Source organism: Lactuca serriola, chromosome 4 (genome assembly GCF_051521515.1).
Source record: "Lactuca serriola cultivar US96UC23 chromosome 4, Lser_US96UC23_V15, whole genome shotgun sequence".
Classification (NCBI taxonomy): domain Eukaryota; kingdom Viridiplantae; phylum Streptophyta; class Magnoliopsida; order Asterales; family Asteraceae; genus Lactuca; species Lactuca serriola.
The window spans coordinates 152,315,451-152,340,475 of record NC_136411.1 but is presented as its reverse complement, the minus strand read 5'-3'; the positions used below and the strand labels follow the sequence as shown (position 1 = coordinate 152,340,475).

The following is a 25,025-nucleotide window of genomic DNA, read 5'->3' as shown; positions in this document are numbered from 1 at the left end:
TCATGCTCCTAGAGCTACTTGAGGTATAAAGTCTCAAACTTGTTCAATATTAGATTCTTTAATCTTGGTTTTATATCATTTTGGTCCATTTTATCCCACTTCTTTGGAGTTCTTGTAGTTTAGAGAACCCCAGAGCAATATTCTAAAATGTAATGACTTATGGACTTGTTGGTTTGTAGAAAAATGCATATGCATGCTTCTCCTTTGAGCTATGCTTGGAGATCTATTCCAACTGCGGTTAGGGTTTAAGATCTTAACTTATTGAATGGAAGAAATGAATAAAGTTGGGAACTTTATTCATGAAGAGGTTTAATCAATATATATATATATATATATATATATATATATATATATATATATATATATATATATATATATATGAGCTTTAGAACTATGAACTTAAGGGTTAAGAGCTTAGTGGAATAAATTGTTGAGGACGTTCACCACAATACGGTTGGCCAGAGAGGGATTGTTTGTGTACCCACATTTGTTTTGTCCTCTAGTGACCACGACGCGGCCAAGGGAATTAGGCCAACGCAGTGATCGATGGATGGTTAACCATTGATCGTTGACTTTTTGAACACTTTGACTTTTGTTCAAACTTTGGTAGAATCGAGTACTTGACTTAGGAATGGTCTTAGTTTGGCATTAGGTAGTTTGGGTTAGTTCTTCTGTTATTGAGGTAGTTATTGGCTTCTATTGAGTAGTTCAAGTGAGTCTTCTCACTATACTATGTAGAATGCTAGATTATCTTTGTGACTCTTGCATGTATGTTATGTATGTTGGGTGGGGCCCGTTATGTATATTGGGCGGGGACCATTATGCCTGTCGGGCGGGGCCCGTTATGCAAGTTGGAAGGGCCCCTTATTCTTGTTGGGTGGGGTCCGTTATGTAGTTTGGATGGGGCATGTATTGGTATCGTGATAATGTGGGGAACTAAATAAGCTTCGTGCTTACAATTTTAAGTTTAAATGTTGCAGGTATTTTATCAAAACATGGAAGAACACGATGTGATTGCACCGCATCCACTGGAGTTTTAGCACTATCATTTTATGATACTTTGATGTCTTTTCAAAACTACATTTGAAACTATGATGATCTTTTTATGAAAAGGATTTTGATTAGTTTGATTTATGTAAAAATGAAATTTTTACTCTATATTTTGGGGGCGTTACACTAATCGTAGTAATAGTACAAGGTGGTGTAGAATAGTCCTAACGAAGATAAATATCCTTATTTGACGATTAATCATTGACAGACTCCCAACTCATTTTAGCTTGTCAAAAAAGGCATTGAATTGGAATCCTTGATGTGCCTGATTTGCGATATGGGGAGACTACTCATCATCTTTTTTTTTTTCAATCTCAAGTTTTGATGGATGTGTCATGTCTGGTGTCGTGTAGCATGTGTGAACAGTGGCGAATCTAGAACAAAAAATCACGTGGTTCCTAAATTAAGTGAGTCTAATAAAAAAATCAACACTTTTGGGGTCAAGTTGGGTCGACTCATGTACCTTAAAAGAACTGAACCAGTTCAATCGGCTCATGTACCTTGTACCACCGATTAAAAATTTTAAAAAACCGATTAAAATTTAATATGCATAAAGTTTAACGTAAAACTAGTTGATTATTAGTCCATTGATAAAGCGGCAAACGGAGAGTGAGAGTCTTTGTTATGTGGGCTTTCATTTTATTAGAACAACTTATTTATTTATTAATATTTTGAGAGTGCCGATTAAGAGTGGTTAACTTTTTGTTATCAATCTCATAATTTAAAATAACAAATTGCCCTTAATAACTTATATTTTTCTCTTTTTAAAATGGTTTTTTAAGAAATTAAAAAAAAAAAACAAACTCAAGATAAGTCCTCTATTTTTTCTAAGACAGTTCCTAATTTTTCTACTATATACATTGCAAATGAAATTGAAAACTTAGGCAGGTCCTAAGACCTACTAAAGCATATGGTGGATCCGCCCCTATGTATGTGTGATGTCATCTTTCTTGCATCTGGTTCTATAGTTGAATGATTTTCTTGGGTAAATGACTTCAACTTCTTGGGTAAATGACTTCAACTCGTCGATTAACAAGAAAAGATGACTTGAGTAATTGTTTAGGATAATCATTTTCTTAAAAGTTCTAGTTACTTGTTAGAACAAGAATATTTGAATAAATAGCTTTAAAAAAAAGATTGACATGATAACTGAAAACGGTTACAAACCAAGAAAGTTAGAGAAAATTTTTTTTAGTAACTATTACAAACCTCTTATACTAGTTCATACTTTTTCGTCCTAAAATCAGTTGAAAAGTAACCAATTTTGTGGAAAACTGATTTTTTTTACGTTACCCTAAAAGCTTGACCAGTATAGTTTCAAAATCGATTTTGTGCACCTCTATTTAATGGTATAGGCATAAAGTTCATTGTTGAGAATCTTCACGACTCCAAATTCAATTTTTCAAGTTTCTTTTTGTTTATATTTTTAGTGCAATATATAAAATCATTTAGTAAGTCTAGTCAAAGTTATTCTATTATAATATTTAGAACTTTAAAATCAAAAAACTTCCAAGGAATCCATAAATTCATAAAACACTCCAATTAGCACACCACTTAAACACAAAACATAAAACCACAGATAAAATCCTAACAAATTATTCGGTTACTACACCATACTGAAAAACATCCAACACAAACTAAAACAAACAGTTTTAACTTCCAAAAACATAAACCAACACTCAAACTATACTTTATTCTTCATAAACTCATTAATCCCAAACTGACATCCGGGTCACTCCCCCACTTTTTATCCGACTCTAGAGGCTCAATAACATAAACTCCGCCATCTGAAAGCCCCATTGCAACTTGATTCGGATCAAATGGGTGAGCAGCAATCGCATGTGGACACACCCTTGAGCTAGTTGGGATATATGATGAAGGGCTAATCCGACATTTCAGCCTCAAGTACTTTGCATTCAGAACATTCACACTCCCATCTTCAATGGTAACAAATATCGATTTCCCATCACATGAATACACCGCATCCGTAATTGCTCCACTTCCATGTCGCGGAATCCACTGTAAAAATATATATATTGATTTCTTAAATATAAAAAAAGAAGACTTCGGAAATATATATATATATATATATATATATATATATATATATATATATATATATATATATATATATATATATATATATATATATTGATTTCATAAATATAAAAAAAGAAGACTTCGGAAAATTAAGCTTTACATTTTCAGGCTTTTACCAAAAAGGTTATTACGATTTTTTTTTGCTGAGAAAACATTATTTTTAGTTAAGCCATTATTTACCAACCATATAATCGGTTATCAAAGCACATAATGACAAATTAAAAAATTCCAAATTATCATCGGTTTTATGTAAAAAAATCACATAACGACTTTTCAACTGAAATTAAATCCGAAATTTACCCTACAAGAATTACGGATATATGAAATAGTTTGATTGTTACCTGCATCAAAAAGTCGAGTTTGATTGGGTCAGAAATGACGACTTGTGTTTCGTGAATAACCAGGACACGTGTCTGATCAGGGTTAAACTGTACTCGGGTTTCTGAATGGGTATTTGTTGTTCTTCCAGGAGGAGTTTGTAAGAATTTGTTTGTATGTCTCTCCCAAGTATCGGTTTTCCAAACGCATAATTGAGCATCAGATCCTGATGAGACTAGAATGTTTTTATCCATAGAGAATGCAAGCCCAGTTACACTATTCTCGTGACCTGTTAGTTTTTCCAAGAGCTGTAATTTATAAAAAATTAAATGATATTATTCGACTAATACATAAAATTTTATGTTGAATATATATATATAAACTAAATTTTTTGAATAATACCTTGTCAACACGAACATTGTAGATGTGAATTGAAGCATCCGACATTCCAATGGCGATAATGTTGTTGTCATGTGGATTAAAAACAATACATGTTGCTGATGGTGGTGGGCGCCCGAACCTTGTCATAGTCTGCATTCATTTATTTATGAAATACATGGAAAATATTAAATACATGAAACTTTACAACTTACAAAAATGTAATTATATTTTGAGTTTAAAATATTAATACTCTGTTTTTTTTACACTCTAACCATAAAGTTTTGGACATTTTCTCAAAGTAAAAATACTTTTCAGGTTTGATCAGTGGTAACTTTACATATTAACCATCATGACAACCAAAATAGTTAATTTGAGAAATGTTTGATACTATTATGGTCTCATAAAAAAAGTATAAATATGATTGAAAGGTAAAATTACACAAAATATAATGGATTTTTCGGTAATTTACCCTAGAAAAAAACAAATTACCTTAAATGTTGTGAGATTAAACAAGGATACTTTTCCACCTGATGCTGATAAAACATATGAGCTATTCTTTGACAGAGCAAGACAAGAAATCGTATCATCAAGATTTGCATCTCTAATATCATTTGTCATTAGAATTCCACTAGATGGTTGCCATAGATGTGGTAGGGCACTAGTGGTTACCTATGAAAAAAAAACAAACATTTGCATTTGTAAAGGGTAAATAGGTAAAACCATATGAAGTTTAGAGATATAAAAGTTGAGTACGTACAGTTCCCGTTATGTTTTGGTTGTTCATTTCCCATTTCCATAGTTTGTGTACAGCGTTATAAGCAAGTGCAAGTATGGAAGTCCCAGAGTTTGCATACATAAGCTTTAAAATCTGAAAACACAACAAATGAAAAGATTAAATTTAATAAAAAAAATTATCTATTAAAGACGCAATACCCGAGGGTTGTTATATTTTTCACATTAAGATATGTACGTAGGGGTTAAATCGTTGAATAGATAATGATGGGTGTTAGCATATAATGTAAGGTTTGTTTCTTTTCTAAATCGAATAAGATCACAAAATGAATTTAAATGACTATTTTACCCGTACATTTCAAAATACAAATTTCATGATATTCATTAAGTTTAAAAATATTCACAAAGTGCAATGCGAGGAGTTGGAATGAAAAAAGAAAAATGATAAATAGGTAAAGGTTATTCTTTTAATACACATTATGTAGTTATTTTGGCTTAACCCAATAAGTTATTTTGTTCAAGATTAAGTCCCAATAAGTTATTTTGTTCAAGATTAAGTCAAAAAGAACAACTTACTCGAACTGATAACATATTATCAGGAAGCCTCATGGAACGAAGTTGTGAAGGTTCAGTGATTTCTTTTGGCTTCCAAACACCGGAAACTTCCATATCATCAGGGTTTCTAGATCTGACACCTGGCATTTTCCGGCGATCATCATTGGATCTTATAATCCGAGCACCTTCTGTATTCCCAAGTATTTTTATACCCTTTTCAGAAGTTGATACAGCCAAAAGTATCCCACCTTTGTTGAACCGAATACAAGGTGACGCCTGTAAATTAAATTTAATAACAATTTACATACCAAAGATATAACTAAAAAAAAAACGGAAATTAAAAAATGTTAATTTACCGGTAATCCACCCTCTGCATTTGTAGAAGTCAAAAGATGTTTATTATCCATGTCCCAGAATTTAATAGAAAATTCATCTCCAGCTGCTAATAATTTCTTGGTTGTGTCAAATTGCACAACACCTGCAAATTGTTTCCCGAGACCATAATATGTTCGTTTCACAGTACCTTCACTGTCGTTCCATTCGACAAGGTATGATTCCCTGTCTTTACTAAAACCACATGTGAAAAGCCTACAATTTTGGAAATTATATATATAATCAATAAAGTGATCTTTAAAGTGTTTATAGTATAATAATTAATAAACATAATAATGAAGATGATGGTGTGTATATATTATATGTCATATGTATGTACCTCAACCCATCTTTGCTATATGCCATTCTTGTACAAGTGTAACCTGGTGCATCATAATCTAGCCTTGCACCCATATCATCGTATAACCATGCCTTGATCTTTCCATCAATAGATGTTGAAAAGATAAACTAGCCAAGATAAATACTTTAAATTAGTTTGTTTTTAATATAAAGTTAAAATTATACAAAGGTCATTATATTTTGGACAATTTCACCCTTGTTTTATTTATTCCAACGAAATCATATGTTTAATTAATGTCTTTTTGCCAACTTAACCATTTTGACGTGTAAAGTTAGTTACATCGATGATTTTGGACAATTTTACTAAAACTTATTATTATAGTTTTATTATTTTTTTCTTCATTTCGAATCATTATATTTTGGGGTAGTTTTGTGACTTTGAGTCAAGGCCTGGCCCAAATATATTTCATCTTCGAAAACATCAAAAAGATTTAAGGATCACATGTCGGAAAAATTAATAAAGTATTAGTATAGGTTTTTTTTACTAATAATAATTGACACGCCATTCTTTTAGTATAAAAAAGTTACATAAGCGGTGAAATATGATATAACAAGTCAAAACTGTTAAATTGGAAAAATGTCTCACACTTGTATGATTTGTTTGAGATAAACAAAATAGAATAGCAATGGTTCAGCCCAAAATATATTGGCTTTTATAAAATGTTCCGTTTATATAAAGATAAAATTTGGATTTTATATGAATATGAGATACCTGAATGTGTCCCTTACGATGTGGGCAGACAGAATAGACTGGTGCATCATGACCTTCAAAGGTGTGTTCGTTGACACCTGTTGCAGCATCCCACACCTACAAATTTAAAGAATTATATTCACATTAGTATAATCGTTTTAAACTTGTCATATATTTGTGATGTGTGAATATTAATTAAACAAACCTTAATCCTCTTATCATCTCCACAAGTTATAAAGGATAACTTCTGGTTTCGAATGGTGAACACAATATCATTAACATTGCCAACATGAGCCTCTATCTGAATTAATTTAATTAATAATTAGTAACATAAAAGAACAAAAAAAGACTATAAATTAAATACAGGTAATATATTATATATAATGAATGCACCTCAAGGTGATCTCGTAACTCATCACCAGCACGATATGAGTACAAGTGTACAATGTGCTTGGAGTACGCGACACCTGTTCGAAATACATTACTCATTAACTGAATTTTTAGTATATATAATTTATATCCTTCAAACGAAAAAAAAATTGTTTTTTTTGGTGATACCCAAAAAAAGGCCATCTGGACTCCATGTAACACGGTTGACTATGACTGGATCAGTGGTCAAAGAAGCCTGAACACATATAACAGATGACATTAAAAAGATTAAAAAAAATTATAGTAAAAGTCAAAATGAGGTGTTAATCTATGAGTCAATTAATGGTCATGCCTGAAGAGACATAGAACATGCCATGATGTTCCAAACATTGAAACCTCTAAGGGCAATTCTCAACTTGCTAGCTACCTCCCAAATGGAAATATCACCCGTTTTTGTTCCAACTGAAAAAGAAAAAAAAAGGAAAAGCCACGTGGAAAATGTAAATTAAAATAAAGAAAACGGAAATTCAAAGAACTTGAGTTATATATATGATCTAATATATGAAGAACAAACCTAGAAGCACAGTGGGGTACTCGGGGTGAAAATCCATGGTGTTCACATCTGAACCTTGATTTATAGTTAAAATAACAGTCTTGGGTAAGTCATCATGATGACGTAAGCCGTACACATGGGTTTGACCAGGACGTGTGGATGATGATGTGGCAAGATTATTGTTCTGCAAAACTCCATGCGTTAGCTAGGAAAATCGATGAGACAATATACACAGTGAAATTTCAATAACAGTGTGTGATTCTGCAATAAAGTAATGCTAACACATTTACACAAATGGTCTCCAATGATATATTAGTGATTATCTTTTATACCTTTTAATAAATATCTTATTATTTTAATTGATATGTGTTTATGAAAATGTTTAGATGTAAAATATTATTTCTTTTAGAAGAGTTTACTTTTGTTAAAATATAAATATAGAACGTTGTTTGATGTTTTTGTTTATATGTGCTTTTTGTTTACTTATAACACTTTGTTTTCTGTTTCTATAAATAGAAAATACCTTTTTGTTTATATAAAAAGCAGTTTTCTAATTTTATACATCAATATAAAATATTTTATAATTTTATATAGGAATACAAGATATTACTTATTTATACATAAAAGGTTGTTTGTATAAAAAACAATCTTTTATATATATATATATATATATATATATATATATATATATATATATATATATATATATATATAAACCATTATTTTGTTTGTGTATAAATATAAAATACTTTTCATATAAATATAAGACAATTCTTATAATATAAAAGGGTATCCATATAATAATACATTTATAAAAGAAACTTTTGTAATTAAATAGCTATGACTACAATTTAATTTTTAACTTAAATAAAAATTAAATATATTTTATCTATGAATATGAATAATATATTTATGAAATAACAAACCAATATGACAAAATAACTGAACAAAAGATATATAACAATGTAATTTAATATATAAATAACATATTCATGTAATAATATAATTTAAAATAATAAATAGTGGGGCATACAAGTGACTTGCATTTAAAAGACTTTAAAAGACTTCTTGCAAGAATTGATGGCCACGCCACGTCATCATTTTAAAGAAAAATTACAAGAAGTTTGATCATGGAAATTGTGAAAAAAAAAAAAAAAAAAAAAAACAATTCTACCTCCTCTGATATCTCAAAAGGCCTTGCTCTCCTCAAGGTATGCTCAGAATCTACAATTCCATATTTAATTATCAATCTATGTATAAAAGAAGACATTATCAAGATTCAAGATACAATTTCAAGATTAATTAATGTTACCTGAAGTATTAGCAGCAAGAAGAAGAGTTCCTGAAGATACAGGTTGGTGAGTCAAAGATGATGTGTTGACTATTCCTTGTCCAACAAATGGTGCTGCTTCTTGTTTTAATGGCTGAAAGAAGAAAATAATTATAATTCATTAACAAATAAACAAAAATTAATGGTAACAATTAATTGACTTTTAAAAGTTAAAAGTTAAAACCAAAACCTACCGTTTGAAAACCACTTGTTCTAAGCATGGAATTCACAATCTCACTGGTCACGTGAGTTGAAGCTTGAGCAACATTTGTTTGTTGTCCACAAACATGATCAACAAAGAGAGTTTTGATCTCAGGATTGGATTTAGGGTTCTTGCAAAGTTGATGTTGCCAGTTTAGGCTGCAAAATTGGTTATAACATATAATTAGTAGATAAACAAAGATTAAATATTATTATTATTATTATTATTATTATAGTATTTGTTTATTAATTACCTCTGATTGACTAATAAACGCAACCTTGAGTTCTTGAAATCAGGAAATTGACACTTATCTTTCAAATGTGGGTTTGTTTCAATCAGCTTCTTGAGCTCATGAACCAATACAGCTCTTGCGGTTTTTGTATCTGTGTACTTAGAAAGCTGTTGATTCTCCCTAAAAGAAAAAAAAAAAAAATCAAACAGATTTTATGTATGTATGTATGTATGATCCATGATTGGTGTTATAAAGTTGAAAAGTACCTAAAATTCCCCATAGTGAGAAGAAGTGTCATCTCCTTGAATAGATCTTCATTGATGGTTTTGAAAACTTTCAGGTCTTTGTTTAGAATCTCCACAGCCTTAGCACGATCCTTTCTGTGATCATCAACCAACAAAATTAAATATAATAAAATTAAAGTACTCATCAAGTCAACTATTTATGATCAAAACAAAAAAAAATGTTACGTACGTGTCTAGAGCTTCTAAGTATTTCTGCTTACGAATCTCAAATAAAATCTTCACTGAAAAACGATTATCATCAACTTGTACGAAAGGAGACAAATACTTCTCCAACTCATCCCAATCTCCTTTAGTAACAAGCTCTTCAACATACTTGATATTACAGAATAATCCAGACTCCGATTCCAGCCTTCATTCATAAAAAGAAAAACGTGAAAGCTAAAAAATAGTAAATTTAAATTTCAATACAAAGGATTTGTAAGTTAATTACCTGTGTAGTGTTTCCTTGAAATTCTCTTCATCTAAGAACTGAAGTATCAGAAAAACAAGCTCTCTCGGCAACCCAGCAATCATGATCTCGTCGGTCTATTCCAATCAATTAGGCTTTGATCAACATTATTATAACAAAAACAAAATTGAATTGAATAAATTTATGAACAGCATGTGTACATAGTAACAAGAAGAAGAAATTCAAGAGAAACTCATAGCTTTCCGTACACCGATCGAATACTAAAGGCGTATGCATACATACACGTAGTTAGATATAGAGAGAGAAACTAAAACATGGAGAAAAAGATTACCAGAGAGAGACGTGATCGACGCGGAAAGACGGAGATGGTTTTCTTTCTTACTTTCTCTCTCTAGCAATGTGAGAGAGAGAGAGAGAGAGAGAGAGAGAGAGAGAGAGAGAGAGAGAGAGAGAGAGAGAGAGAGAGAGAGAGAGAGAGTATCGCAACTGTGAGTTAGAAAAAGGTTTCGGGGCAGTATTTATAAAGATTTTTTGGGTTTGTAAAGGTTGCACTCTCTCACGCGCCTAGGTAAAGTGTTAAACACACGTATTGACAAGGGAAGTCTAGTTATACACGTGTTGCGCAACAGGCATGTCCGTGGATTTGACATGCGTTAAGCAAGTGTGGGTACATTCTGGTCCCACCGAGTGATAAGCAGAACAGCTATTATTATTGCATGCAATAACTTATATTTATAACCTATATATAAGTAGTAGTGCTTATCAGAAAGACCTTCTGGAAGTAGCCATAAAACGCTTTTAATAATAAAAGTTATAGATTTTTTTTATTTTTTTATTTTTATTTTTAAATATTTAGAAAAGGAAAATATTGATCACAAATTTGCTCATTTTTTTTTGTAGAAGTAGGCACAATTACGTTGTTTTTTGTACCAAAATATGGGTTTACTTATGATTTTTTTCATAGTAATTAAATTAGAAATTTAGAATAACTATTCATTTTGTTTTCATATGGTAAGCAAATGGTGTAAAATTGTTATTATATAGTTCTTTTGTTTACGGGCAAAATGTAAAAAATCGCAATCACTTATCTATCATTATTTAAAAAAACATTTGGTTTGTGAAATTAAAAAAAAATCTTTATATTATTAATTACCTTTCAAATTAACCCAAATATTCAGATTTTTTTATGAAATTATTAGCTGGTTTGTGATATATTATTTATCTTTTTCGTTTTAAGTTAACATGTAAACAAAAATAAGTCATGTTGTCTTAGATCTAAGGTAAAATGTGAGAAACAACTCATTACTCAACGATAATTTATTCAAGTAAAAGTAAGTGATATTTTTTTTTTTTTTTCATGTAAACCTAAAAACAAACAAGATAAATATAATGTCATAAATATCATAAAACAATCTGTAACTTCTTTAAAAAAACATATATTTAGGTAAATCTGAAAGACAATTGAAAATATAAAGTTTTTTATATATATAAACAAAATATAAATAAAATATAAGAGTTTTTTCTGAATTTTGGTAGATAAATGATTATGATTTTCTACAATTTGCCATTTATTTTAGCTAAAAAGTCTTTAAAATACACTTTACATGTTATTACTTTTAGTTTTTTTGTATGTGTCATATTCTAAGTCTATGACAATTCAAAAATATACATTCGGTCAAACATACATTATAAATAGTATGTAGATTTTCGTTACAAAAAACGTGAGTTCACGAGGATTGTCGGTGTATTTATGGACCGGACCAACAATCCTTTTTTGTTTTATTCCATTTCTAGTTGTAAATATAATATTTTGATTAATTTGACAGACTAGCTAAAAAAATTATCTTTGATTTAACAAGCTAGTTGATAACTAAAATAAAGTAATAATATTCGATAAATCCTATATAAAATAGTATGATAATATATTTAGCAATATAATTAAAAACTATTGTTATATTGTATATACATTATTAAATTAAATCATAAATTTCATCATATTAAAATAATTAAAAAGTAGAAATTTTCCAGATATTTTAAAGTTTAAAACATATTTGTTGCCTTCCTAATCATATTTGCAATATTACTATAAATCTTTCGCATCAAATAATGACCTTTGAACGATAACATGAATACAAAATTAATACTTTATTTTATTTTAGGGCGTGTTTAACAAAACTAACTGGTAGCGGTTAGCAGATAGCGGGTAGCGAGTAACATTTGATTTTGGAGCGTTTTGTTGAAAGCTACTCCATGTAGTTTTTGATTTTGGCACGTTTTATTTAGGTTAAAAGTTAAACGTTCATGTCGCCGAAGACGATTTTTTCTTTTTTACTAACATTTTATTAAAAACTAGAAGTTAGAAACTCCCAAATGCTAGATGCCGAACACGCCCTTAAATCTACCATAAATAGAAATTTAATTTGTTTTCTTTTTAACCAAAAGATAAGAAATAAATATAAGACTAAAATATACTAATAAATAAAGAATAAACAATGATAAATGATATATTAGCATATTGACGTCACAACAAGTGATTTTAAACTCAAATTATTTCTTACATCATGTTTTGAACAAAAAAAATTTATTTTCAGTTTATTTTATTTTAGTTTTTCATAAATTATCAAAAATACCATTCAGCTTGTTAGCTTTTATATTTGCATTTACATCTATTTTGTTGTAAAAGATTTATAGAACATTATATAAATACGAAACATAAAAAGTTAAGTCTTTCAATTTTGATTAGTTAATATAAGTTTAACATGTAACTTAATATTATAATTCATAATTATCAAATTTAGAACATATCTAATCATATTAACTAAACTATAAATGAATGTACGTAAAACATAAGCGACGAAAAGTAACATATGGAATTTTGATATTATTTTTGTGTAAAAGAATAATAGAATATAAAAATTGATGTTATCATATTTATTAACATCAGTAAAAAATTGAAAATTTTGAAAAAGAATTCATATTATTTTTTGTGTAAAAAAGCTGTCGTAATGGAGATGTTTTTATCACCACGAAAAACCATTATAAGGGATAAGGTTTTTTTGTTTTTCTCATTAACCATTTAATATATATTAAATAGTTAAATTATTTTTGGATTTGTACATCTAACACATTTGTTCGATCAAAATTTTATTTTACTCCTTTAATTTTATGTAGGTTTTAATTAATTTGTAATTATTTACAAATTAGTTAATTCTATTAACTATTTAATGCTATTTCATTTAAACTATAAAATTTTATAACACTTATATAAATTATGTTTTTAGATGTCTCATATTCTAGTATATTTCTTAGGAATGTCAAAAAGTCTCGTGGAATTCCGTTCTCTAGGGCTCTTGTCCTGTTTGGGGGGTATTTATTAAAAAACAATGGGAACGGGGACAGGGTTAACCCTCGTTTTATTTTCGGGGCAGGGGTGAGGGCAGACAGTCTGGTCCCGAAACCACCATGGAGATCCGGTTAATAAATTATACATATATTCACATAATATATATATATATATATATATATATATATATATATATATATATATAAAAGGGAAAACTGCAATAAAATCTCTATATATTGGTCTTATAATCGATTTAGTCGGTATATATATATATATATATATATATATATATATATATATTATTCAATTAAGTCTCATATATCAGTAATCGTATTCAATTTAACCCTTTGACCCGGCCAACATGTCATCCAACTTTCGAAAATTACATTTTCGGCCCAGATTTCAGAATTTATTACAAATTTGGTCCAAATTTTACACTTTTTACTCAAATTTTAAATTTTGCTACAAATTTGGTCCAAACTTTATCTTTTTTTCCCCAAATTTTAGAATTTTATTATGAATTCATCATAACTTTAGCTTTTTTATGACTTTTTTTCTCAAAAAATTGTTTCTAGTATGTTTTTTCTTTATAAAATCATATTTAAAAAAATGTATTTTCATATAAAAATATTATATTTTCTATATAAAAAGTTTTTTTTAGAATTTTTTGTATATTAAATATCTAGTTATAAAAATATGTATTTATTAAGTATACAAATATATACAAATACGTTTTTATAAAAAAAATTATACAAACACCTATCACCTTTATATATATATATATATATATATATATATATATATATATATATATGCACAAATAGGTGTGTATCTATATTTTTTAGAAAATCGTGTTTGTTTATATTTTTTTTTTATAAAAATGTGTTTGAACAATTTTTTATATAATACGTGTTCGTATACATTTTATAAAATCGTGTTTGTATACATTTTATAAAAATGTTTTTGAATAATTATTTATATAATATGTGTTTGTATATTTTATAAAATCGTGTTTGTATACATTTTATAAAATGTATACAAACACGTATTATATAAAAAGTTATTTAAACACGTTTTTATATAAAAAAAATATAAACAAACACAATTTTATAAAAAAATGTAGATAAAATAGGGGTTTGTCTACATTTTTTTTGTAAAATACGTTTTTGTATACATTTTTTTTATAAAAACGAATTTCTATATTTTTATATACTTAATAAATACCTATTTTTAAAACTAAATATTTCATATACAAAAAACTCTTTAAAGAAAGTTCTTATATAGAAAATATAAGATTTTTATGTGAAAATACTTTTTTTTGTATAAATATGATTTTATAAAGAAAAAACAAATTTGAAATAACTCTTTGAGAAAAAAAAGTTGTAAAAAAACTAAAATTAGGATGAATTGATAATAAAATTCTAAAATTTGGGCAAAAAGGGTAAAGTTTGGAACAAATTTGTAACACAATTTAAAATCTGGGCCAAAAGTGTAAATTTTGGACCAAATTTGTAATAAATTTTGAAATCTGGGCAAAAAATGTAATTTTTGAAAGTTGCATGACCTGTTGACCGGGTCAAAGGATTAAATTGAATACGATTACCGATATTTGGGATTTAATTGAATATATATATATATATATATATATATATATATATATATATATATATATATATATATATATATATATATAGACTAAATCGATTATGAGGTCAATATGTAGGGACTTTATTGCAGTTTTCCCTATATATAAAATAAACAATAACATGATTTTGAATTTCTAAAATTTAACAAAAAAACAAGTTTTTAAGTTGTTAGTATAATGTTCTTAAGATGCCATAATTTTTTATTTTTATTTTAACATGTAAAATTTTGTTATAAATAATTATTTGTTACCTAAAAAATAGCTTATTTTAGCCTAAAGATCATTGCTTTATTGTGTTTCATCATTAGGCCTATGAATATTTAGTGTTTTGGTCCATTTTTTATGATATTTTTGTCCCTTTGTGACTTGTTCCATGGACTTTTAAGAACTCTATGAACTTTGGTTCAAGTTTAATGTTTAGATCTAATGATTTGGAATAAGGAGTATATACATGAACTCTCTTTACTCCATGAATAAAGAAAGTGTTTTTTTTTTTTTACAATTCTTAGCTTAAGGTTTGGATCTTAGGAATTGTGGCATTATTATATATAAAGTTGGACAATTTATCTATCTAAAAATCATGTTGATTCATATCTAAATGTTGGAGGCTTTAATTTAATTGATTAAGCCAAGAAATATGCATTGTTGGACTCTTTGAGACTTAAAGTGTGACATCCCATTTTTCTCGATCAGAAAAGACCGATTTAGTTTTTGTTTTTAAAATAAAATCAGAGTAATCTTCCAAAAGATGTTGCGGAATTTGTTCACAAAACAAAATATTTATCAAAGCATTTCTTAAGGTAATGTATTTTCATTATATAACAAAACCTCGGGATGTCATGTTCCGATACAAACCAAAAGCATAAACAATACATTATAAGCCTTACATCAGTTATTTATATCTATTGGCCTATAATCCATAATCCATTGTCATCATCCAACTATGCTATGAGTCCACTACCTGTAATATAAAAAGCTGAGTGGACCATGCTTGGGAGCCTGGTGAGCATATAGGGTTTTCAACCCACAATAAATAAATTTATTATGTTTAAATATCAAACAATCAACCCAATTTTCCATCCCCATTATCCTCTTTATTACCCCACACTATCGATCGTCACGACGACACGATCTATACTCTCAGAGCTAAAATCAACATCTTTACCTAATCCATACTCCCGGATCTAAAATTTACCTTTTTACCTAATCCATACTCCCGGATATGGTATGTCTTATCCATAATTCCGGATCAATAATTGTGCCCATTCCATACTCTCGGACTAGAGACAATTAACTATGTCTTAATCCATACTCCCAGATTAATAACAAATAACCATGTCTTAATCCATACTCTGGGATTAATAACAAATAACCATGTCTTAATCCATACTCCCGGATTAATAACAAATAACTATATCTTAATCCATACTCCCGGATTAATAACAAATAAGTTATGTCTTAATCCATACTCCCAGATTAATAACAAATAACTACATCCTATCCATACTCTCGGACCAAGGACAATTGACTAAGTCTAATTCGTACTCTCGAAAAAGAACTACAGTTTACAATCATGTTAATGTTTAACACCCAAGATTTTGAAAGCCAAGAAAGTAAAGGAAACCCTAAATTTAGGAGGGACTCGGCGAGTCCAAGGAAGGACTCGGCGAGTCGGAGCGGGATCCGGGTCAAGGAGTAAGTGACCAACTCGGCGAGTCGGCCAAGTGGACTCGGCGAGTCTGGTCTGTGCGAGGAAAACCCTAAATCCGGGGCTTGGAGCCTATTTAAATGTCTCAATCTTCTTTCTAGGGCTCCTTTACAGCCTCTCACACCCAGAACGCCGCACCTTAAGCCCCATTGTGTTCACTCAAGCTTTTAGCCATTTTTGAGTGGTTTTAAGGAAGAAGAAGGAGTGGGAATCTTTGAAGCATCAAGGAGTGGCTTTGGATCTGAAGTTTGGGGAACATTTCAGAGCATTGGAAGGTATCAATTCGTTTCCCTCCTTTAGATCTTCTTTGGTTATGAGTTTTGGGGCTTTTAAGCCATGCCTAAGATCAACCTCAAGCTTGAGGTCCAGATCTGAGGTTGCTACCTCAGATCCATGCTTGTTGTGGTCTAGAATCCTGAAAAGTATCAGCCATTGGGTGGATTTTGGAGCCTCTTTGTCTTAAACCCTAGTTATTAGTGCTTCTTGCCTAGATCTCCCTCTCTACACGTAAAGTTTGCAACTTTACGTGGGGAATAGGATTGGGAAGGGTAGATCTACAGTTTGGAGTTCATGCATGACTCGGAAGTTCTCTGCATGTAAGTGGATCTTATTGGACTCGGCGAGTCCTTCGAGTGGACTCGACGGGTAGCTTGAAGATGAGGAGGAACTCGACGAGTGGGATGAACAGCTCGTCGAGTCGGATGAAGATAGGCATGAACTCGGCGAGTTGGATAAAGATTGTCGTGTGCTCGGCGAGTCTGTTCTTAGACTCGGCGAGTCAGGTCGCGTGGTCCCAAACCCTTCGAGTTAAGTCTCGAGTCAGCGAGTCGAGCCAGGACTCAGTGAGTTGGTCAGGACAGGAATCGGGAATCAGTAGACTCGGCGAGTCAGGGGCTGACTCGGCGAGTAGAGTCGCGAGTGGAAGGACTCTGGACTTATGAACTCGGCGAGTCAGTAGGGTGACTCAACGAGTAGGGTTGACCTGGAAGGTTGACTTTGACCAGGACGTTGACTTTAACCAGAGTTGACTTGGTTGACCTTTGAAGGTCAGTTAGACTAAGTGTTACGTTGATATTGGTAGCTCGGGGAGCTAGCGGAGCAGCAGTTCGGAGTCAGTGGTCAGGTAGCGGTCAAAGGGGTTAGCAGCAACAGTTCAGCAGTATCAGGTGAGTTTCCCTTTGTATGAATGGGTCTACGGCCACAATGCCGGCCCATGTAGTTATGAGTAGAAGACCCGGGGGTTAGCCCTAGGCACAGTATGCTAGTATGATATTCGGACGAGGTCCAATGATAGAGGGCGGGTGCCCAAGGAGCCGTTTATGTGATAGATTATACTTGTTGTCTGTGTGATACTTGTATGTGCCTAGTAGGGAGGTGAGTGTGGGCGAGGACCCGTATCTCACCAATAGCAGAGTGTGGATGGTGTTCCACATCTCAGTAGCAGCAGAGTAGGGGCGAGGCCCAAGTCAGGAAGGGAGTGAGGGTGGGCTGGGCCCGTATCTCACTATCAGTAGGAGTATGGACGAGGTTCCATGACTCATCAGTAGCAGGACACGGGCGGGGCCTAGGGATAGGCGAGGCCTTAGAGCAAGAGTTGTTAGTATATGTTTAGTTTATGTAATGTTATGTGATATGTTTATGTGCTATTATATGTTAGTGGGCGAGGCCCTGTGACAGGCGAGGCCTAAGTGAAACAAATCTGTATCCGAGCGGGGCTCGAAGCCAGGCGGGGCCTGGAGCGGCGGGGCCGTTGTATCGGGCAAGGCCCGGGGTAGGGGCGAGCCCAGGATAGCGGGCGTGGCCCAGTATGTGCAGTATGTGGTTTTGCATGGTATGTGGTAAGGTGGGGAACTCACTAAGCTTCATGCTTACGGTTTTCAGTTTTGTTTCCAGGTACTTCCGGTAGCGGAGGGAGGAGCTCGGGGTGATCGCATGGCACACACCATAGATTAGTCAGCCTGGGAATGTTTACTCTGATAATAAACATGTGTTTTGAAAACTTATACTCAGATTATGTTTTGGAATGATGTCTTTGTTTAAAGTAATGTTTTATTAAAAAGAAATTTTTGGTCTTGCATTTTGGGATGTTACATAATGTTCCACTGGACTGTCTAGAAAAGTATGTGGTCGTGATCTGTATTCCAATAGATGACTGGAACATCATCAACATCAAGACCTCTCATCATTTTGTTTCACCACATATCAAATATTTCATCTACCCATGTTATACCCAACATATTTGTAGATAAAAATACATATACAGTTTAAAATTTGTATAAAACATTCATTCAACATCCATTTCAAGTAGACAAACAACATATATATATGCATAGCACGTATTTTATATAAAATACTTCATATTTATATGTAAGGTGAAAGTGAGTATACACTCACCTGTTAAGACGATAATTGGGCAGCACCTCGTCTCTTAAAAGGATCGTTTCCGATAAAATTGGGATGTTTTTCCCAAAAACCAGGCTCCACACGGGCAGAGTTTCGATTCGAAAATTCTTTTTCTCGGGATCTTTGGGGCTTCGGGACTTGCTTTGGGTGTCGGGGATGACACCGGGACTTCGGGGTTTATAGTATATGCTAAAAGTGGTATAGAGGGTGAAAGAGAATAGATTTTCTAAACAAAATCTGTAAGCCCTCGATTTCTATTTATAGTGGGGGGCTGGCTCCCGAATGCGCGTTCCTCGGAGGAACGTTGCGCGTTTTGGTGGGTGCGTGGCTTCATACATGTCAAGATGTGAGATACGTGTCACTGCATGCGAACGCGGGGGGTTCCCTTGAACGTAACGTGTTCCCTTTGGATAAGCTTCGAAGTTTGTGCCCAGAACTTCAAAAATTCGTATTTTTTGCATACAAATTCCGTTTTTGACGTTCATTATATCCACACGTAGGTGAGATTATACTCTACAACTTTAGTTTAGACTCCGTCGGCTAATTTTGATTTATTTTTAATATTATTATTTTTAACAGACCTGGACAGGAAAGTCCGTTAAAAAATCATAACTTCTTCATCCGACGTCCATTTTCGTCTGTCTTTTTACCATTGTACTACTATTTTACTATTGATGAGACATTCTATTCTCGTTTAGGTTGTTTCTGTTGGGTTTTGAGCATTCTAACACTCCTAAGTGTACATGCAACCCTAAATACCTTGGATCTATGTTTTCTCTATTATACATGCAAATATGAACATCCAAGGTATTATCCTAATCTAGCATACAAAACAATGGATATAACAAGATAGAATACATACATTTTTCATGTAGAAAGTCTTCATGAAGCTTGAGTGCCTAGTGCCCCAAGTGTGACACCTCAAATGGTTCACACAACACCAAATACACTTGGAATAACTTGAGAGAATTGTACACTTCATGAAATCGGCTAGCCCTCTCTAGAATCATCCTAGTGGCCGATTTTGTCAAGAATAAGATCTTTATATAGTGTTACAATTAGGGTAAACCCTAATTGTCATGACTTTCCATTTCCTTGGATCCATGGGTTCAAATACACCATGGAGCATCCATGGACCATCCTATGGGTTTTAGCCCAACTTGATTATCCATGGAGCATTAGCCCACTATACATGTATGGATGATTTACACAATCAACCCATATATTTAATTAGTCTTCTTTTGATCACTTAATTAATCCTAGATTAATTCTTGATCAATACTAAATAAATATTCTTATTATTTTTATTATTAATATACTAGAACTTATAATATATTAATAACCATAAGTGTCTTATTTCTCTCATTATAGTGTATCCAAGTGCATGATGCCATGCAACCCAAATGGACCATGCCGGGTCGGGTCAAGTCTTACCAATTATAGTTATGGACTTAGACATTAATCCAATAGTCACCCACTTGGATAAGTCTAAAACTAATATTGCGTATGACTTCAGGAACTGACTGGCAATCGTAGCTCTCAAAAGCTTCTGTCGAACTCTAACTTTGTAGATGAACTCTGACCTTTGTCAGTGACTTGTCCATTAGATAAGGGATCATATATTCCTCCCTTCTAGATATCGTATGGACTGAGACATGGATTATAATCATTCTCTCTGTCCATTTGTTGTTTCCCGATTTCCGATTTATGATGACTGACTAATTAAACAAATCAAATCAGTCCTGGCCCGGCCGAGCACTTCCATTTGTCATCATCAAATCATCGAGGGGCCCACAGATATCGCTTTTATCCCAAAGGTAAAAGGAATGGATAAACTTCGAATCATATGGCTTGTTCTACTACTTGTTGAATCATACACAAAGGCACGTTTTATAGCACCGAGTTACCAAATGCGTTTTCGTGCAATCAATGTACAACCAACTCATAGTAACAACTCTTATCTCTAGGTTTGAAGAATATAAGATATTATCGTCTCATGATCACTCGTGATAAAATCCATGAAGTGATTCCAATGAGCGCGGGTTGAATCCAATACTCAGAACTTATGAGCACTCATGAGTGTTGTAGCCCTTTGTCCAACACCTTAGACTTCTACAAGCCAAACCATGACAGTCTTAATTCATATCTACTTCCAACATATGACCGACTGTGGATGGTTTGAATAACTTAGTCATTCTGGAAGAATAACCTAGTTTATTCGGGAAGTCAAAACATGCAAAATGAAACACAAGAATAATTGAATCCAATATGGTATCAAAAACTATGAACATAAATAAAACACCTTTTATTTATCACCATATGATTACACATTATTCATGTATACTGTTTCAGCTATCAACTTTATTCTTGAATTTAAAACAATAGTTGTCCCATGCTCCAAGTGTGTACACTATGTTTTCTAAACACTAGTCATTCCATACACCAAGTATGCATACTATGTTTGTCTATGATCTTTACTTTGTGAACTAGATCAATTGAACATAACTTCAATGATTCTCTTTTCACACTCCCAAATCCTTACTGCAAATGCAAGAATTCCAAACTCATGCCATTTACTGAAATCTGTTAGATTGTAAACTTATATGCATTGATCCTCTTGTAATGATTATGCACAAAGTCAGAAAGACTTGACAACAATCATTACAGAGTATTCCAAAGGAGATCAGCTCCTTGGAAACATCCTTCTTACACTAAGTTTCCTAATCTTAAACAGATTGAAAAATTCTAACTTTGAAACATTTCCAGATTCCATTTTGACTATCACTTCTGAACAAGAGTTGCCTCCTTACAGATTATGTCAATATGGTCCTTCCAAAATTATCACTATACTTCCAACTGACCTTGAGCAACCAATCTTTGGTAAACGTTAGATTGTCCTCGACAATTGTTTAATCCTTTTAGTCATATCCAGTTCTAAACCTTTTCCCTTCTTAATGCCCTAGGCATTTGGAAAATTTTAGAAAGGATGAATATAGCACATGTAATCGATCCTATATCCGAAGCATATGGGACACGATTCATGATGTCTCACATAAAGACTAAACCAGTCTTTTGCTATAATATGTTCATTTCAATTTGCCATGTTCTCATAATTCAGATTATGAAAAAGGGATGCCGTAATCATAATCTATTTTTTAGAACGCAAATAATGGACCCATATACAGAATTTCCTTATGTTGAGCCATTCCAACATGAAATTCATATATATAAATATCCTTGACTAAATGATTAAAACCTCACGATCTAAGCTTATAGATTTGAGATGAAGTATAATTTCCTCTCCCTTAATTATAGCAAAACAACTTTTCCCAATTGAAACCTTTTGTTTTCTATAATTAACATTGCTAACTTGCAATACTTATCATAATTATCATGCTCCCACTAACATGATGATTATTAGCATAACACTTATGCTCCCACTAGCTTTGACATGTACTCAGAAATCAGCTAAACTTCTAGAAATCAATACTTCATTGACTTTCTTACCAAAGTTCAGATTGCTGATACTAGATTGTTTTGATAAGACTTTATCAAAACCATACACCTTCCCTTAGATAGCACACTTGTGTGTCTAAACAATTATGAAGAGGGATGCCGTAATCATAATGGTTAGACATTTTTTCCACTTCTCACAAGTCCAGGTTAGTGTGCCGGTAAACCACACACGCTCCACTAACGACTTTGAGAATGCAAATATCACAATTACTATCTAGCTAAAATCTACTTAGTGAAAGTGTTTCCTCACCATCATTTTCATGAATCGGAGAGAAACCTTATGACACTTAGATTTACTGGTGTATGTGTTCTTATCCATGTGAATTGTCAAAACCATAGTCACAAGACAGGGATAATGACAAATCCAAACTCATATGGATTGAACTCAATCTTAATTTCTTGCCACCTGGCAGCTCAAGGGCATGCCATTGCTTTCAAGTTGTTGTGCAACAAATTGAGAACTCTAAGAACTCATATGCAAAGCCAACTTTAACTGGAATGGGCACAGAATATGTCAACACGATAGGTTATAAACCTCAAGTCGTGTGCTAGTGAAGAACTTCAGGTTTTATTCTTGATTAGTTCTTGAGACTTTCAAGACCTTTAAGACTCCCACTGTCCTCTTGACATATAAGACTCTCTTGTCGGATATTCAAGAGATAGTGAGGGTTCTAATCAAGACAAACACTTCACACAATTGGCCTTAGTTGGTCTTTGTTTTATCCAAACATCACAACTTACCAATTTCAAATGTACAAGAGTAGAAAACTTTTACTCTTACATTTGACAAGTGATTTAAACCTTCTTTAAGACATGTCACTCAAGTTACAATCTTGGAGTATGACTCTAAGACTTGTATTGGAACGAAGTATGACTCATGTTCTTGATTTAACCATTTCAACAATTCAAGTTCCTCTTCTTAGTCATAAGAATACACTAAGATTTCCTTAGAGAACTAATTTTGATATGGTTTCTTAATCATTAAGATGATCACAAAAACTGATACTAAAGTACTTGTGACATCCCCAAAATCACGGCCAGAAAAGACCGATTTCATTTATGCTTTTTAAATAATTTCAGAGTAAATCCTTTTGATTTAAAAGAGTTGTGGAATTTGTTCCCAAAACAAAACATGATAAAATAATATTTATCAAAGCATTTCATCAAGAGATGCATTTTCATTATATAGTCAAAACTCGGGATGTCATGTTCCGATACAGACCATAAAGCATAAACGATAACATTACAAGTCATTCAACAAATATATACATATACAGACTTGTAAACAAAACAACTTGATGATTCAACCATCTTATGCCCTCGCGCCACTACCTGTAATACAAATAAAACTGAGTGGGTCAGGCTTGGGAGCCTGGTGAGCATATAGGGTTTTCAACCCACAATAAATAAATTATATTTAATTTCACCAACCAATCACTATCCCGATTACCCATTCCCGTTATCCTCACTTTACGTCCCTAAAATAACATCTATCTCAAGGGACCTAATCTAGGATTTTCATCGGGACGGACATCACTGCTAAGGGGTTTCCTCAACAATAGATATCCTAAAGGCAACCATGAGGGGGATAGAGTACACCGGTGAACACATCGTTCACAACACCTACAGGTTATGAACCTGCTAGCGTTCCACTGGACTGTCTAGAAAGAGTCTGTGGTCGTTATCCATACTCCGCTGAATAACTAGATCAACAACAACAACAACAAAAACAACATCGAGGCCTCTCATCTGTTTATTACACACCAACTATCTACCCATGTTCTACCCAACATATTAGTAGATAAAATATATACTTTCATACATAGTTTGAAACCTGTATATCATTTTCATTCAATATATATTCCACATAACAGATGAGGCATACCCACATAACACGTATTTCATAGAAAGCAATTCAGATCTATGAGATAGAATAAAGTGAATATCCATTCACACATATAACCACAAAATATACACATAACAAGTATATCATATAAAATACTTCATAATCATGCGTTAGAAGAAAGTAACTACACACTCACACATATAAACAACAATATACTTAATACACTCGAACCATACTTGTATTATTATCGTGTTTATGAAAGGTAGTATACACTCACTTGATCAGAAGACGATCGGACATCACTACGACTTGCAGAAGTAGTAATCCTCAGCAGATCTGGAAGATCTTCACAAAAATCGAACTTCTCGCGGGCAGAGCTTCGACTCGGGAACCGCACTTCTCGGGATCTTCGGGATCTCGGGACTTACCTCGGGGCTCGAGAATGATACCGGGGCTTTGGGGTATTTATGGCACGCAAAACGATGCAAAACGGGAGAGAGAAGAGAGAAAATTAGCAAAAGAGCCGGCTGCCCTTGCATCCCTTTTATAGAGGTTGAGCCTCGCACGTACGCGGGGCGTACAGGTCCGAAATCGTCACTGCGTTC

The 25,025-nt window shown here is 32.3% G+C and overlaps 1 protein-coding gene across 1 annotated transcript; it reads right to left on the bottom strand.

Annotated features, from left to right (window-relative positions):
- Nucleotides 1–2,565: 2,565 nt before the first annotated feature.
- On the bottom strand, nt 2,566–10,063 carry LOC145098919 (topless-related protein 4-like). Its single transcript, XM_079036511.1, has 22 exons — nt 9,981–10,063; nt 9,720–9,899; nt 9,512–9,625; nt 9,267–9,425; nt 9,006–9,171; nt 8,794–8,905; nt 8,656–8,705; nt 8,005–8,031; nt 7,503–7,686; nt 7,281–7,390; nt 7,118–7,184; nt 6,953–7,026; nt 6,765–6,860; nt 6,581–6,676; nt 5,849–5,976; nt 5,493–5,724; nt 5,158–5,412; nt 4,607–4,717; nt 4,339–4,518; nt 3,871–3,999; nt 3,492–3,776; nt 2,566–3,069 (listed from the first exon to the last, which is right to left on the bottom strand). The coding sequence occupies exons 1-22, from the start codon at nt 10,061–10,063 to the stop codon at nt 2,749–2,751; spliced, it is 3,159 nt and encodes a 1,052-aa protein (XP_078892637.1). The 3' UTR covers nt 2,566–2,748.
- Nucleotides 10,064–25,025: the final 14,962 nt, after the last annotated feature.

Coding starts and splice junctions, on each gene's coding strand:
- LOC145098919 (XM_079036511.1), bottom strand. CDS start 10,063: ATGATTGCTGGGTTGCCGAGAGAGCTTGTTTTTCTGATACTTCAGTTC. Junction 8,906..9,005: donor GAACAAGTGGTTTTCAAACG/GTAGGTTTTGGT, acceptor TTCTTCTTTCAG/CCATTAAAACAAGAAGCAGC. Junction 7,391..7,502: donor GTACCCCACTGTGCTTCTAG/GTTTGTTCTTCA, acceptor TTTCTTTTTCAG/TTGGAACAAAAACGGGTGAT.